The 18869-nt window shown below is 34.4% G+C and overlaps 1 protein-coding gene across 1 annotated transcript in view; it reads right to left on the bottom strand.

Moving 5' to 3' along the window:
* ZPBP (zona pellucida binding protein) overlaps positions 1–18869 on the bottom strand; it is an 87584-nt gene that overhangs the window by 28460 nt on the left and 40255 nt on the right. Inside the window, exon 6 of the mRNA XM_060108625.1 lies at positions 11252–11328. Coding sequence (XP_059964608.1) covers positions 11252–11328 — 77 coding nt within the window. The remainder of the gene's footprint in view (positions 1–11251; positions 11329–18869) is intronic.

Raw genomic sequence — 18869 nt, 5'->3', positions numbered from 1 at the left:
GTAAATCAGATTCTTGTTTCCTGTTTTCTTTCTAGGAAGGAGAATGAGGATAAATCTCTTATTTGATAAAAATGGAAAGAAGGTAAGAAATTATTTGAATCATTGACTAATTTTTTTAAAAATAATGAGTATGTTGATGGTTGACATGGGGTTAATTATTTGTACCAAAGAAAGTGTGAAACTGAAGAATTCTCTGCGTTGGGTAAAGATTAAAGATTTTAAAGTAAAAATTTTTGGACAAATTTGGATGACATAAGAAAAAATCATAATTATAGAAATTCTTCATAGATTAATCACCTGGTTTAAGATACAAAGAATTAATTCAACTGAATAAACATCAGATTGCCTGGCCCAAGCTACTCTTCCCTTCACCCACCCCCCACAAATTTTATAGAATTATTAAGCATATATGGAAGGAATATGTTCTATAATTATTGGTTATTGATTACAAAACTAGAACAAGAAATCATTACCACTTCAACAATAAGCAGTTTGTAAACTATATAAACTTCTGCATGGAGAAGCTGAACGGCTTACTTTAAATACCATAATCTGCTCAACTGATCATGCCACATTAGGTACTGAAAAAGGCGACTAGAAAGGCTTAATATGTGCTCTACATTAGTCCAGCAAGCGATAGGAGTCCTAGGATAGGCAAAAAGTGTCATACATTATACACGACCAGAGTTGAATTGGAGCTCCAGTATCCATGAGGCGAGAATTCATTATGTACCAGGTGTTATGGACAATACAGTTTTAAGATAGAGTCCGTTGGAAACCTCTGGTTAACACGTATATTTGGGGAATCTCTTTGGAAAATGACTATAGTCATCAAATGGGGCTGGAATTAAAAAGCCAAAAAAGGGCCTCCCTGGTGGCGCAAGTGGTTGAGAGTCCGCCTGCCGATGCAGGGGATACGGGTTCGTGCCCCGGTCTGGGAGGATCCCATATGCCGCGGAGCGGCTGGGCCCGTGAGCCATGGCCGCTGAGCCTGCGCGTCCGGAGCCTGCGCGTCCGGAGCCTGTGCTCCGCAACGGGGGAGGCCACAACAGTGAGAGGCCCGCATACCGCAAAAAAAAAAAAATAAAAAAAAATAAAAAATAAAAAAAGCCAAAAAAAACAAACAAAAAAGGAGAGGCTTACAGTATCTTGGATGAAATGGAAAGAATTGTGAATTTGCATAGAAAAGACTGGTGATCTCAGTGCTCAGTGAGCAAATGAGAGGTAGGGTGTCCAGATCTTACAGGACAATGTCCCAATGAAGAACTGTCGAAAAAGTTTAAAACAAAAACACAAAGTTGTCCCTCTGATGGTAGGAACACCAACATGGATGATGTACACTCACTCATATCAGTAAAACAGTCAGAGAACTATGAGATAAAGCTCAGTTTCAAAGCAGAGCCAAAGGGAAGAGGAAGAAAGTAAAGGGTTATATAATAGTTTGAATTCTATGAAAGTTGGAATCTACTCCTAAGAAGCATAATGAATCCAAGAACTTTAGAATAAAGAAAAATTTAACTTTGTAATGTAGTCTACTTCAGTCCTGAAGCAAAAGACAAAAGAATCGACTCTTCACTCAGCATTGTCACTGAAATGGTAGTTGCTCCACAAGAAATGAAACCTGTATTAGAAAACCAGATTTTTTAGAAGAAAGATTAAAGATAAATTGTAATTTAGGTTTTGAAATTATTACAGATTTAAACTGTCATATTAAAGTTTTTTAAAAATAGTATAAAAGTTTTTTAAAATAGTATATTTCTAATTGAAAAAAAGAAAGCAGAAAAGATAGGAATGAGAGGAGAGAAATGACATTTAAAAATACAGAAAAAGATTTCACATTTCCAACCATATGGTGCACTAGATAGTCTGAAAAATCACCCTGCTAAAAATCACCTAACTGAACATAACACAGCAAAGATATTGTGTACCTATATTTCAACAATAAGAGAGGAAGAAAAAAGTAGAAAGGAAAAAAGGAAGACAGGGAGAGACAGAAAGAAAGAGAGAAAGTTGCTAAAAATGAAAATTACAAAGCTAATATTAGCTGAGCCCCTATTTCATTTCATGTCAATCTGAGTATTCCAGAGTGTTATAATTTAACAAACAAAAGAGCTAAGGAAAAAAGGCTTAAAGCTGTTAAAAACAAACAAAATAAACAACCAAGAAAGACTCTAAGTAAAACAGTGGAGCAGGAAAAGAAATTCAATTACAAAAGGGAAATAACAAGAAAGCCTCTCAATAGGGTAGGGAGGGGCAGCAGGAGGGGATGATGGAGTGGAGGGATGGGGGAAAGCAAAACTCCTCTGTGAATTCCTACACGATGGTTTGCTTTCAAAGTGGGTGTGGGGTTTTGTTGTACTTTCTGTGTGGTACAAGATCCCCAAGTCAGAAATTAACATAAAAATTTGGCTTTGATTGAGAACAACCATGGAACATTAGGCAAAAGCAAACGTAGTAACTTTACAGAAAAACACACACAACCTAAGCCAAAGGGGCTACATCTACTGATAAAGGACTGACAAACATGTCTTATCAGCCAGAGTTATGAAGCAGAGGATGAACTAAGAAACAACAGTGGGGTCAACAAACTGCCAAATTAGACCATCAAGAAATTCAGATAATGGAGCTCCAGTGACCTAAAATAGCAAAAAATGATATGAAGTATCCTTAGAACACATGAAGACATAAAAGTGGAAATTTATATCACAATAAAAGAGAAAGTATATTTGAAAAATTACCTACTTAAATTACAATTAATGAAGGGAGTAAAAAATGGAGTGAAATTAAAAACTCAGTGGACAGACTGAACATCAGATTAGGCCCTGCTGGAGCTAGAACAATTAAATGCAATAAATAATTGAAGAAATTATTCAGAATGAAGAACATATTTTAAAAAAGAAAAAAAAGTAAGAGAGAGGTGGAGAAATAAATGAGATAACCTGAAACATACTAAATGCGAGTTCAAGGAAAGCAAATGGGGCAACAGGTAATTTTCAAAGGTGTTCTGGCAGAAAAAATTTCCAGAACTGATCAAAGTAATGAATCCTCAGATTTCAGTGGAACAATAAATATAGGAAGAAGGAAAAATACATTATAAGGAAAGACTGAGAGGCAAGAAGAAATCGTAAGCAAAGAAATGGATAAAACTGTGGGTAAATCTAAACAGACACTGACATTCTGAAACAATCTTAATAATAAGTGAAAAATCAAAAAAAAAACTAGAATACTAGAAAACAAAACCTTGAAAGATGAAAACAGGTCGTAAGAGTTAAAGGTCTTTAAGGCTTTTGTACTTTTTTGGAAGGTACTATAAACTAAGTAAGTTTTGGTTCTGCTATGAAGAATACGTTAAAATTTGAAACAAATCCAGAAAAAAAGTGAAAAAAATATAACAAGAAAAAAGTCAGTTAAAAAAAAGTTTAATCAATCCAAAGATAGGGAAGGAGCAAAACCAGAAGAATAGAAAATCAGGTTAAATGATATATAGTAGAATGATAAAAACCCATCCACATAAAGCAGCAGTATGATTTGAAAACAATAAAGCAATGAACAAGACTATAAAACAGTATCATTCTTTAAAAGGCACAATCATCCAAAAGAAAGAATAAAAGGAAAAAGTTACAAGAGATGGGACAAATAGAAAAAAATGGAAAAATGGTGGATTTAAATCCAAATCTTTGATAATTAAATTAAATGTAATTGGTCTAAATATTCTAATTAAGAGGCAGGGATTATTAACTTGATTTGTTAGCTGGATTGTTAACTATATCCAAAAGGAATGCTGTCAGCCACACGGCAGAATAGGAGATGCCAGTCTTCACTGCACAAAAACACTGATTTGACAACGATTCGGGGATCAAAATACTTTTTAAGAACTCCTGAATATAGTAGAAACGTTCCAGCACCCCCATGGACCACAAAACCCAAGATCAGACACACTGAAAATGGTAGGAGAAACTGTTTCACTTTGACTGCATCACCACTTTCCCAGGTCACCAAAACTCAGCACCCAGAGAGATCCCTCTAGACCACAACTTCTCCCTCAGGGGAAGGAAAATGCAACGTGAAGGTTTGGCTTTCCCAAGCTTGGGGTCACTTCCCATGCGGACTCCTTCTGGAGGTCTACTTCTCTCTTACTGCACCTAGAACTCTGAGGAAATTAGCGTGGCCGAATCATTTAGAGAAAGCTGAGAACAAAGAAAAGGTGTGGAAACTCATGGCACCTGGCATGTGTGCCCTGACAGCTGGCACACAGATCTAAGCAGGCAGTATGAAAGCCTGCAGCAAGTTAAACTCTGCAAAATTTGGTGAAGGTGCACAACCCTGAGACTGTTACTTCAGGAGAGAGGAAGAGAGATGGAGCTTGCAACCCATGGCTCAGAATCAAGGGCACTGCCCTGGGGAAAAGAGAAAGGTGACTCTTGGGGCACTTGGCATGACTCTGCAGACTACAGTGAAGGAGCAAACTCCAAGATATCCCCTTTAGGAGGGAGGGAGAGAAATGGAAGATGCATAAAAAGCCTTGGCATCTCAGGCACTGCCCTCAGGAAAAAGGAGTGGTTTGCTCTTAGCACCTGATGTGACTCTCATAACCTGACATGGCTCTGTAGGATTGAGAGAAGAAATAATTCTAAGACATCCACCCCAGGAAAAAGCAAGACTTGAGGAGGTGTAGCCATTAGAAAGGTATGAGAGACTCCTAGAAACTCTAGTCTGGTAAAGGTCATTCTCTCCTGAAGCCAGACCATAAAGATTGGAAGAGGAAACTTTTCTTTAAAAGCACAGGCACCAATTCAAGCACACCAGGATCACAAAGAATCAATAAAACATGACACCATAAAAGAACAACAAAAAAAGCTCCAATAACCAGCTACAAAGGCCAAAGTTATGAAGATCTATGAATCGCCTAAAAATAATTCAATATAATCTTAAAGAAACTCAGTAAACTACAAGAAAACACAGACAAAATCAAGAAAACAATGTGCACACGTGCGTGCATGTGCACACACACACACATACATACACACAAAACCCAAGAAGTACAACAAAGAGATACAAACCATAAAAAAGAACCGAACAGAAATTCTAGTTTGAAAAATACAGTGATTGGACTTAAAAATTCAATAGAGCTTCAAAGGTTGACTCAATCAAGCCTAGAAAAGAATCAATGAATTAAAAGACAGATCATTCGTAATTATCCAGTCAGAGAAACAAAAAGAAAAAAAAGAGTGAAGAAATCCTATGATACTTATTTGATATCATTACCTAAATCAATACATGCACTATGGAGTTCCCTTAAGAAGAGAAAGAGAAAGGACTAGAAAGCTTATTTAAAGAAATAATACCAAAGAACATTCTAAATCTGCAGAGGGAATGGGCATACAGATTCATAAACCTTAAAGAATACCAAATATGTTGTACTAAAGGGAACTACACCAAGAAACATTGTTATTAATTTGACAATATTCACAAAGACAGAACTATGAAAGTGGCTAGAGAAAAGCAATTCATCAAATAAAGGGTACCCCCACACACAAATAATACTATCAGTGATTAGAAGTCAGTGGATGTCTTGGCACAAACCTTTCAGGCTAGGAGAGTACATAATGATACATCCAAAGTGCAGAAACAAAGAAATGAAACTATGAACCAGGAATACTATACCTGTCAAACTGTCCTTTGAAAATGAAGGAAAGATGAAGAGTTTCCCAGAAAAACAAACACTGAAAGAGTTCAACAGCATTAGAAGTCCCAGCATCTCAGTGCTCTGCCCAGGTGAGTGAACTGCCTTACGAGAATTGCTAAAGAGAGTTCATCAAGTGAAATGAAATGAAAGAACACTTAACAGCAACATTAAAAGGTATAAATCTCACAGCAAATACAGACTAAGGTAATACTGTAAGGGGGATACATAAATGACATTTTAAACCAGTATAAAAGTTACAGACAAAAGTATAAAAAATATAAGCATAAAAATCTGTAATTAGATGTACAATACGAAAGATGTAACTTGTGACATCAATAACATACTGTGCAGAGGAGAGTATAAGTACAGACTTTCATATGCAATTCATATGCAATATAGACTTGCATATGATCTAAGTTATCAGCTTAAAGTAGACTGTTATAAGATTTATATGTAAGCTTCATGATAACCAAAAAGAAAATATCTTTAAAAAAGAGAAATGAATCAAAGTGTATCAATGCACAAAAAAGTCAAGTAACAAAGGACGACAGCAACATTGGAGGAAAGGAACAAAAGAACTACAAACATACAGAAAATAATTAACAAAGTGACAATAGTAGGCCCTTACCTATCAATAAAAACTTTAAATGTAAATAGATTAAACCCCCCTGTAAAAAACATGACATGGCTTAATGGACAAAACAAGATCATCCAACTATATGCTGTCTACAAGAGATTAACTGTAGATTTAAGGACACTTATAAGCTGAAAGTGAAACATGGAAAAAGATCCCATGCAGATGACAACCAAACAGAGCAAGGATGGATGTACATATATCCAAAAAAATCACCTTGAAATAATAAAAAACTGTAATAAGAAACAAAAAAGGTCATTATTTAATGATTAAGGAATCAATTCAACAGGAAGATAGAGCATATATATACACCCAACATCAGAGTATATAAATATATAAAGCAAACACTGACAGAGCTGAAAGGAAGAATAGACATCAATACAATAATAGTAGGAGATTTCAATACTCCAATTTAAATAGTGGATAGAACATTCAGACAGCAAATCAATAAGGAACTACCAGACTTGAACAACACAACAGACCAAATGAACTTAACAGATCCACAGAATGTTCCATGCAACAGCAAAAGAAAATGGATTCTTCTCAAGTGTATACAAACATTCTCTAGGATGGGTCACAAAACATGTCTTTACGAATATAAAAATATTAAGCTCACACCAAGTATATCCTCCAACCACAATGAAGTGGACCTAGAAATCAATAACAGAAGGAAAATGAAACAACTCACAAATATGTGGAATTTAAACAACACATCCTGGGACCACTGAGTCAAAGAAGACAAGAAAATATCATGAGACAAATGTAAACAAAGACACAAAATACTAAATTTATGAGATGCAGAAAAAGCAGTACTATGAGGTAAATTTATAGCAATAAAAGCCTACGTTAGAAAAAAAGAAAAATATCAAATAAACATCCAACATTACACCTCAAGAAACTAGAAAAAGAAAAACAAATTAAACCTGAAGTTAGGTGAAGTAAAGAAGGAATAAACACTACAGCAGAAATAAATGAAGTAGAAAACACAAAAATAGAACAATGATGAAACTAAGAGCTGTTTTTTTTAAAGATAAACTAAGAAGACAAACAATGAGCAAGACTAACAAAGAAAAAAAGAAAGAAGACTTAAATAAAATCAGAAAAAATAAAATCAGAAATGAAAGAGGAGAAATTACAACTGATGCCACAGAAAGAGAAAAGATGATTTTCTTTCATAAATATTTTCTTTCATAAATCATAAAAGAGGACTATTATGAAAAACTATATGCCAACAAATTGAATAAGTTAGAATATATGGCAAATTCCTATAAACATACAAAATATAGAGGCTGAATTCAGAAATAAGAAAAAGACAGAAAATATGAACAGACCAATAATAAACAAGAAGACTGAATCAGTTATCAAAAACTTTCTAGCAAGGAAAGCTCCAGGACCAGTTGTCAACATAGATGAATTCTACCATATATTTAAAGAAGAATTAATAACAGAACTTCTTAAACTTCAGTCAAAAAAATAGAAGAGGGAACACTTCCAAACTCATTTTGTGAGGCCAGTACCACTCTGATACCAAAACCAGACAAAGACACCAAAAGAAAATAAAATTTATAAGATCATATACCTGATTAACATACATACAAGAATCCTCAACTAAACACTAGCAAACCAAATTCAACAACATATTAAGAGAATTATACACCATGACCAAGTGGGATGCATCTTTGGGATGCAAGGATGTTTCAACATACACAAATCAATCATTAACAGAATGAAAAATAAAAATCATATGATTATCACAATAGATGTAGAAAAGTATGATTTCACATCCATTCATAATGAAACTTCTCAATAAAGTCAGAATGTTAGGAACTTGCCAAATATATAATTAAGTCCATATAGAAAAATTCCACAGCTAGCAGCACATTCAAAAGTGAAAAACTGAAAACCTTTTCTCTAAGACCTGTGCAAAGAAAAGATGCCCAGTCTTGCTACTTCTATTCAATATAGTATGAAAGTCCTAAAGAGAGTGATTAGAAAAGAAAAACAAATAAAAATCACCCAAATCTGAAACGAAGAAGTAAAATCATCTGTTTTCAGATGAAATGTTCATATATGCAGAAAACCCTAAAGACTCCAAAAAAACTCTTAGAATAAGCAAATTCAGTAAAGCTGCATGATACAAAATCAACATTAAAAAATCGTTGTATTTCTACACACTAGCAAGAAACTATCTAAAAAGGATATCAAGAAAATAATTCCATTTACATGAGCCAAGAAGAATAAAATACTTAGAAGTAAAATTAAGTAGGAAGATGAGAGATGTGTACACTAAAAACTAAAAAACATTGATGAGAGAATTTTTTTAAAATAAATAAATGTAAAGACCCTACATTCAGATGGAAGACTATTGTGAAAGTGTCCAGAATACCTAGAGGGATTTAGACATTGATGGCAATTTGCTTCCAAATCCCAATGGCATTTTTTCCAGAAACAGAAAAAAAAAAAAAAAACCCTAAAATTCATCTGGAACTACAAAATATCCCAGACAAAGCAATTTTGAGCAAGATGAACAAAGCTGGAGTCATCACATGTCCTGATTTCAAATTACATTACAAAGCTATATTGATCAAAACCATATGGTATTGGCATAAAAACAGATATATTGTCCAGTGAAACAGAATGGAGTATCCAGAAATAAACCCACACATATACTGTCAACTGGCCTTACACAAAAGAGCCAAGAATACACAATGGGGAAAGGACAGTCTCTTCAATAAATGGTGTTGGGCAAACAAATTTTTCAGATGAAAAGAATGCAATCGGACCCTTCTACCTTACACAAAAATCAATTCAAAATATATTAAAGGTTTAAATGTAAGGCATGAAACTGTAAAATATCTGGAAGAAAATATCGAGAAAAAAAGTCTGACACTGGCCTTAGCAATGAAAACTTGGATATGACACCAAAAAACACAGGCAACAAAGGCAAAAACAGACAAATGGGATTACCTCAGACTAAAAAGTTTCTGAACAGAAAAGGAAATGAGCAAGAAAACAACAAGGCAACCTGTGAAATGGGAGTGTATTTGTAAACTTTGTATCAGATAAAGGGTTAATTTCCAAAATATATAAGGAAGACATAAAACTCAATAGCAAAATAATAATAATAATAAATGATCTGAATTTTAAAATAGGCAAACGAACTGAAGAGACATTTCTCCAAAGAAGACATACAAACAATCAGCAGGTATATGAGAAGATTCTTAACAGAACTAACCATCAGGAAGATGCAATAAAGACCGCAATGCACTATCATATCACACATGTCAGAATGACAATTATCAGAAAAACAAAAGACAGAAAGTGTTGGTAAGGATATACAGAAAAGGGAATCCTTATACTTTATTGGAATAAATGTAAATTGATGTAGCCACTATGGCAAACAGTATGGAAGGTCCACAAAAAATTAAAAATAGAATTACCATATGAGCTAGCAATTCCATTTCTAGGTATATATCTAAAGTAACTGAAATCAGGATCTCAAAGAGATATCTACACTCCCATGTTCACTATTCACAGTAGCTAAGACAAAAAAGCAACCTAAAAGTCCATCTGTGATTGAAAGGATATATAAAAAACCGTGGCCTATACATATAATGGAATTTTACACAGCCACAAAAAAAGAAGGAATTCTAAGGACATAGTTGAACTCAACACCACCATGAATCACCTGTTATAACTGATGTCTATAGACTGAGTCATACAACATCAGGAGAACACACATTCTCCTCAAGCTCAAATGGAACATTCACCATGACAGACAATATTCTCCACCACAGCACACACTTTAACAAATTAACAAGAACAGAAATCATACAATGTCTGCTCTCAGATCATAATGTAATTAAACAGAAATCAATGGAGATTAAACAACACACTTCTAACACATGGGTCAAAGAAGATATCTCAAGACATATTAAAAAAAGTATTTTGAAAATTTTAAATTTCAACAAAATATTAACAAAATTTGTGGGGTATACTAAATAATAATTAAAATAGTACTCATGGATTAAGAAACAGAATTAGAAAAATAAGATTGTTTTCTGTACTCAATGCCCTAAAATTTAACTCCTATTTCAAAAGTAAAGGAAAAAATATATCCCTGGGATGAGAGGTAACCCCTACAGAAGTTTTTTAAATGGAAATATCTGGTTATGTATAAATAGATGATTTAAGCTACATTTCAGGAGGCTTCGTGAGTACAAATTAAGAAATCATCCCCCTGTCAATTTCACTAGGCAAAAGTAATGGATACTGACCTATAAATATGCATTACTTATGATTTTAACAGAAACTTTTCACAATCATCAAATGTAAATTACACTGTATTCCAAATATTTTATAATATTATTTTTAATAAAATGTTCAGGGTCATTGAAGAGTAATCTGAAGTAGGGAAATCTGCCATAAATTTACTGAGCAAGAATAATATGTTAAGTATCATGTAAAAGAGAAAACTAAATTAAATTGCTGCTGGAAGTTACAGCATAATTTTCACCCTAAGCATAGATACAAGATGCTGAGAATAGAGCAACATGCAAACAGTTAATAAACAGTATAGATCAAATTTATTATTTAGGATTAATAACAGTAACATGGAGAGAATTCTTCTGGATTATTAGTAATAAATTAATTTACAATAGCAAACAAGGCCATATAAATGGGAAAATCCTATTTCCTAATACAATCAGTTACAAAATGCTAAATTTCAAAGCATTTCATAAAAATATTAACTCCACTAAATCCTTGTCATTTATTATTTGATGTTATTTGATGAAGTTTTATTTTTACTGTTGAATTCCCTAAGTGTGTGTGTTGGGGGGGGATGGTGTGTTCTATAAATAGCTAAGATGCTTACTCACACCCTGGGCATGTTCACCATTTCCTCTTTTTTCTCACCTCACATAACATACCTTAGATAGTCTTTTGGAAGATTCACAACTATGGTCTGCACATGGTTTGGGTCCTTTTTCAGTGTCTAGAGATGTAACTGAGAAAATATTTTATTTTTTATCATGGGTCTAAACTACTATATCACAATATTTAAATTGGCTTTTGAAATATAAAATAGACCATGTGTCTAATATTTCTATTCCACTAAAAAATTAAGCAATTTTCCAAATGTTAAATCACTCTTTTCAGCCAAAAACCTAACATAAAAATTTATCTTATATAAATCACAGGAAAACCTATTGCAGTGAACTTAAGAGTATGTGGCAATTGACATCATACAATTTTTAACAATGGAATTATTTTGCCTTTTATACCATATATATATATATATATATATATATATATATGTATGTATAAATGTGTTTACTCATTCAATATTCTACTTAACTCTACCCATATAATATAGCGTTAGTCATTTGACTAACTCAATTCTTAATCTCTACAAAGAGGTAAATGATTATAACAATACTGAAAAGAGAATGAGGTTGGACTACAGTAGTGGCCATGGTAACTAAAATGATGAACATAGTCATATATGCATGCATTCATGTACCTATCTATTCAGTAAGTAATTATTGAGAGTCTATTACATACTAAGAGTTATTCTAAGAGTCTGAGACACATAAGTGACCAAAACCTACAAACTCCCTGACTCTTTGGAAATTATATTCTAAAGCAGAAAATGAGAATAAACAACAATACATAAAAACAATAAACAGTCATCATTACAGAAACATATTTTGTGATAAAGTGATAAGTACTAGAAAAGAAAGAGCAAGGAAAGAATCCTATAACCTGCAAAACTGCCCTTCAAGAGTGAGAGAGAAATGAAGACTTTCCTAACTAAACAAGAGCTGAGGGAGTTTGTGACCACCTGACCTGCCGAGCAAGAACTGCTCAGGGAGTCCTGCAGGTGAAGTGAAAGGATACTAGAAGGTAACGTAAAGCTGCATGAAGAGAAATAAAGACCTCAACAAAGGTAAGCACACGGACGACAGAAGCTGCTGTTACTGTCAGATTGGACTGTAACAGCAATTTTTCTATACATGACTTAAGAGTCTAATATACTTAAGAAAAAACAATTGGTCTAAAGGCTAGTATTACTGTAACTTTGGTTTGTAACTCCACACTTTGTTTTCTATATAAATTAAGAGACTAATTCATTTAAAATAATTATTAGTTTATATTTTGGGGCATACAATTTATAAAGTAGCAAGTTTATGTCATCAACAACTGAAAGAGGTGGGGATACAGCTGTTTAAGGAGAGTTTTCATATGGTGTAGAAGTTAGGTTGGAATAAATTCAGATTAGAGTGTTATAAACTTAGGAATGTGAAATGTAATTCCCGTGGTAACAACAAAGAAAATAACTATAGAATATACACAAAAGGAAATGAAAAAGATTTCAACATTTAACTACAAAAAAGTTAACTACAGAAAAAAGACTATAATGAAAGAAATGAGGAACAAAACTGCTATAAAGCATAAAGAAAACAAATAGCAAAATGACACAGGTAAATTCTGCATTATCAATAATCATTTTAAAAGTAAATGGATTGGGGACTTCCCTGGTAGCGCAGTGGTTAAGAATCTGCCTGCCAATGTAGGGGACATGGGTTCAAGCCCAGGACCGGGAAGATCCCACATTCCGTGGAGCAACTAAGCCCGTGTGCCACAACTACTGAGCCTGCGCTCTAGAGCCCGCGAGCCACAACTACTGAAGCCCGTGCTCCCTAGAGCCCACGCGCCACAATTACTGAGCCTGTGTGCTCCAACTACTGAAGCCCGCAAGCCTAGAGCCCATGCTCCACAGCAAGAGAGGCCACCACAGTGAGAAGCCCACACACCCAATGAGTAGTAGCCCCTGCTCGCCACAACTAGAGAAAGCCCACACGCAGCAATGAAGACCCAGCACAGCCAAAAATAAACAAATAAATAAATAAATAAGTGGATTAAATTCTCAAGTCAAAAGAGAGAGATTTGAGAATGAATAAAAAAACATAATCCTACTATGCACTGTCTATAGGAGACTCACTTTAGATACAAAAACAAAAATAGATTGCAAATGAAAGGATGGAAAAAGATATTCCATGCAAATAGTAACCAAAACAGAACAAGAGTTGTTATACTCATAAGAGATAAAATAGACTTAAAATCAAGAAAGGGTATAAGAGACAAATAAGGACAATACATACTAATAATAGGTTTAACACAGCAAGAATATGTAATGTAAATATAAACATTTACATACCTAATATCAGACCATGAAAAGTTTTGAAGTAAAAACTAACAGCAGTCAAAAGAGAAATATACATTTCTACAATAACATTTGGAGACTTCAATATCTCACAATAGTGGATAGAAGAGTCAGATAGAAGGTAAGTAAGGAAATAGAGGTCTTAAACAACATAGTCATAACCCAGGACTGGATGACTTCAGTGGTGAGTTCTAGCAACAGTTAGAATTAATACCAATCCTCTCAAACACTCCCAAAAAGGTGAAGAGGAGGTAACAGTTCTAAACTCATCCTCTGAGGCCAGCGTTACCCAGACACAAGAGCCAGACAAAGACACCGTAAGACACTACAGTCCCATATCCTTAATCAACACTGATGAATAACTCAACAAAATACTAACAAACCAAACTCAGGGTCTTACTAACAGGACCATACACCATGCACAAGTGGGGTTGATTGCCAGAATTCCGGGATGGGCCAACATACAACTATGCCATTTCGTCTCAGTAACGGAAGTTGTAGCCAGTGTGTTGTGGCAGGAAAGCGAAATAAGAGGCGTCCAAATTGGAAAAGAAACAGGAAAATTACTTCTGTTCAGAGATACTACGATCTCATATGCAGACAGTAAGATTCCACAAATAAAACTGTTAAGAACTAATAAATAAATTCAGCAAAGTTGCACAATACAAAGTCAACGCAAAAATCAGCTGCGTTTCTATACACTACGATGAAAAGCCTGAAAAGAAAATTATGGGAACAATTCCATTTACAAAGGCATCAAAAAGAATAAAATACTGAGGAATTAACCAATCAATTAACCATTAACTTAGACAATACTCAGGAATGAACTTACAATTAACTTAACCATTGTTAAAGAAATTAAAGAAGACATAAATAAATAGAAATGCATCCAATGTTCATAGACTGGAAAACAGAACATCGTTAAAATGTCAATACTACACAAAACAATCTATAGACTCAATGCAATCAACAGTAAAATCCCAACTACATTTTCTGCAAAACAGAAAAATCCACACTAAAATCTCTGTGGAATCACAAGGGACTTTATATAAAATCTTTAAAAAGAATAAAGCTAAAAATCAAAATTCTTGACTTCAAAATTTACTACAAAGCTGCAGTAACCAAAACAGTGTGTTACTGGCATAAAGACAGAAATATTGACTAATTTAACAGACAGCCCAGAAATAAGCCCTCACATATATGGCCAAATGATTTTTGACAACAGTGTCAACACTCTTCGATGTGGAAAGGACAGCCTTTTCAATAAATGGTGCTGGGAAAACTGGATATCCACATGCAAAAGGATGAATTTGGATTCTTACCTAACACCACACATGCAAATTAGCTCAAGATGGATCAAAAACCTAAATGTAAGAAATAAAACTACAAAATTCTTAGAGGAAAACTTATGGCAAAAGCTTCATTGGATTTGGCAATGATTTCTTGGATATGTCACCAAAGGTACAAGAAACAAAAGAAAAAACAGACAAGTGGACTTCATCAAAAAAAATTTTTTAAGTGTGCATCAAAACACAATAGCAATAGAGTTAAAAGGCAACTTACAGAATGTGCGGAAATATCTGCAAGTCACATATCTGATAAGGGATAAATATACAGAATATGTAGAGAACTCCTAAAGCTCAAAACCAAAAAAAACAACCAGGTTAAAAAATGGGGGCTTCCCTGGTGGCGCAGTGGTTGAGAGTCCGCCTGCCGATGCAGGGGACACGGGTTCGTGCCCCTGTCCCGGAAGATCCCACATGCCGCGGAGCGGCTGGGCCCGCGAGCCATGGCCGCGGAGCCTGTGTGTCCGGAGCCTGTGCTCCGCAACGGGAGAGGCCACAGCAGTGAGAGGCCCGCGTACCGCAAAAAATAAAAATAAAAAAAAAAAATGGGCAATGAACAACAACAACAACAAAGGGGGCAGTGAGGGACTTCCCCGGTGGTCCAGTGGTTAAGACTCCACACTCCCAGTGCAGGGGGCCTGGGTTCAATCCCTGGTCAGGGAGCTAGATCCCACATGCTGTAACCAAGAACCTGCAGGCTGCAACTAAGACCCAGCACAGCCAAATAAATAAATAAATATATGTTTTTTAAAAAATGGGCAATGAATTTGACTAGGAATTTCTCCAAAGAAGAAGTACAAATGGACAATAAGCTCAAGAAAAGATGTTCAACATAACTAATTTTAAGGGAAATGCAAATCAAAACTATAATGAGACACTACCAAACACCCATTAGGATGGTTACTATGAAAACAAAAGAAAATAACTAGTGTTGGTGAGAACGTGGTGAATTGGAACTCTTGTACACTGTTGGCGGGAATGTAAAAGGTTGTAGCCACTGTGGAAAAATAGTAGCGGTTCCTCAAAAAATAAAAATAAAAACAGAATTACTATTATGATCTAGCAAATCCACCTTTGAGTATATACCCAAAAGAACTGAACGCAGGGTCTCAAAGAGACATGTGTACACCCATAAGCAGCATTCTTCACAATAGTGAACTGAAAACAACACAAGTGGCCATCAATGCGTTCACAGAGAAGCAAAATGTTGTATATACACAGAATGAAATATTATTAGTTCTTAAAAAGGAAGAAAATCATGCCATATGTTACAACATGGATGAACCTTTGAGGACATTTTGCTAAGTGAAAACTACTGTATGATTCCCCTTATAGGAGATATTTAGTTAAAATCACAGAGATAGAAAGTAGAAGGGTAGATGCTAGGAGCTGCAGGGAAAAGAACAACTTATTCTTTAGTAGAAACAGAATATCAGCTTCCCACAATGAAAGTGTTTTGGAGGTAAATGATGATAATAGTTAGATATGAATGTATTTAATATGATGTAACTGTATACTTGAAATGGTTAAGATTAATTTTATGTATGTGTATTTTACCACAATAAGAAAATGGAAAAAAATTAAAAATAAAAGAATTAAATCAGACTTCTCCTCAGAAGCCATGCAAGCAAGAGAATAGTGTGAATGATTTTAAACACAGTATTGAAAGAAAAAAAGTCACCAAACTAAAATACTGAATTCCGTGAAATTATTCTTCAAAACTGAAATAAAAACAAAGACTTTCTCAGAAAAACAAAAATTGAGAGAATCTGTCACCAGAAACCCAGACTTATAAGAAACATTAAAAGAAGTTCTTCATAAAGAAGGAAAACAATACGTGTCCACAACTTGGATCTAAATAAAGGAAGGGCACTAGAGAAGGAATAAAAGAAGGTAATAGTAAATCTATTTTTCTTATTCTTAACTGATCTGACAATAGCTTGTTCAAAAGCTTATGGATGGGGGCTTCCCTGGTGGTGCAGTGGTTGAGAGTCCTCCTGCTGATGCAGGGGACACGAGTTTGTGCCCTGGTCTGGGAGGATCCCACAGCCGCAGAGCGGCTGGGCCTGTGAGTCATGGCGGCTGAGCCTGCGTGTCCAGAGCCTGTGCTCCACAACGGGAGAGGCCCACGTACCACCAAAAAAAAAAAAAAGCTTATGAATGAGTAAAATAAATTACTGCATGTTTATAAGGGAAGAGAGGACAAATTTGGGAATTCTACTGTAAAGTACTTGTACTACCCATGAAATGGTACAGCATTATTTGAAAGTAGACTTGGATTAGTCATAAAGGTGTACTGCAAACTACAGGGCAAACACTTAAAGTAAAAAACAAATTATAATTGATATTTTAAGAGAAACAAATTGAGTCATATAAATCCTTGATTAAAACCAGAGAAGGCAAAAAAGTGGAAGAGGAAAAAGAAACAAAGAAAAGGGGCAACAAATACAGAACAGTAACAAATATGGTAAATGTTAATTCAACTCCACCAATAATCATTTTTAAAGTCAATGGTTTAAATTCACCAATTAAAAGACAGAGACTGTCTGAATGAATTTTTAAAGATCTAATTATATCTCATCTACAAGAGACCCACTTTAAACATAAAGATACTGATAGACTAAAAGTAAAGGGGTGGAGAAAAACATACCATACTAACATGAATCAAAAGAAAGCTGGAAAAGTAATATTAACTTTAGACAAAAGACAAACATCTAGACAAAGAATAAAAGAGAAATTAAAGTAGAGGACATTACTATCTATCTTTCATAAGTAAAAAGGATTATAAGAACATTATGTACAATAGTATGCTAAAAATTAGATAACCTACATGAAATAGTGGAAAATATAAATTATCTAAACTGACCCAAGAAGAAACACAAAATATGAACAGTAATGTAACAAAGAGATCAAATCAGTAATCAATGATCTTCCAATAAAGAAAACCCTGGACCCAATGGCTTCAGTGGTGAACTCTACCAAACATTAACTATTAAAAGAAATCTTTCTCCATCACTTTCAAAAGAATAGAAGAGGAAGGGACACTTCTTAAAACTCATTTCATGGAGCCAGTAGTATGCTTATACCACGGGCAGACAATAACATCACAAGAAAAGAAAACTCGGGGCTAATATCAATTTGAATGCAAATACTCTCAATAATAGAAGTACAAAATTATTCCAGCAGCGTACTAAAAAATATATATATACCCTGACCAAGTGGGATATATTGCAGGAGCGCAAGTGTGGTTCACCATGTGGAAATCAAAAATTACAATGCACAACATTCATAGAAGGGAAAAGAAACACATGATCATCTCATTTGATACAAAAGAAACATTTGACAAAAGCTAACACCCTTTCATGATTAAAAAAAAACACACTCAATAAACTAGAAATTGAAAGTAACTGCTTCACCCTGATAAAGAGCTTTTATGAAAAACCCACACAGCCAATATCAAATTCAATAGTGAAACACTTAAACTTTTCCCCTAGGATCAAGAATAATTCAAGGATGTCCACTTTTTCCATTTCTACTAAACAATATATTGACATTCTAGCAAGAGCAATTTGGCACAAAATAGATAGAGAAGAGATAAAAGTTATCCAAATTGGAAAGAAATAAGTAAAACTATTGTTATCCTTAGGTGACATAATCTTCCATGTAGAAAATACTAAAAATTCCAAGCACCATAAAATAACTCTTAATTAATTAAACCAAGATGTAAGATACACAAAAAAATCAATGAATTTCTACACACTAGTGATGAACAATGTGAAAAAGAAAATTATTGCACTTACAATCGCATCAAAAACAATAACACATGTAGTAATTACTTTATCAAGAGGTGTAAGACTTATACACTGAAAAGAATAAAGCACTGTTGATAGATAAAGAAGTCTGCTGTGTTCTAAATATTTTATGTCCCCCGCCCCGAGTTCTTATGTTGAAATGCTAATGCCCAATGTGATGGTA

This window comes from Mesoplodon densirostris, chromosome 9 (assembly GCF_025265405.1).
Source record: "Mesoplodon densirostris isolate mMesDen1 chromosome 9, mMesDen1 primary haplotype, whole genome shotgun sequence".
Taxonomy (NCBI): Eukaryota; Metazoa; Chordata; class Mammalia; order Artiodactyla; family Ziphiidae; genus Mesoplodon; species Mesoplodon densirostris.
This window is presented reverse-complemented; position numbering and strand designations above follow the sequence as displayed.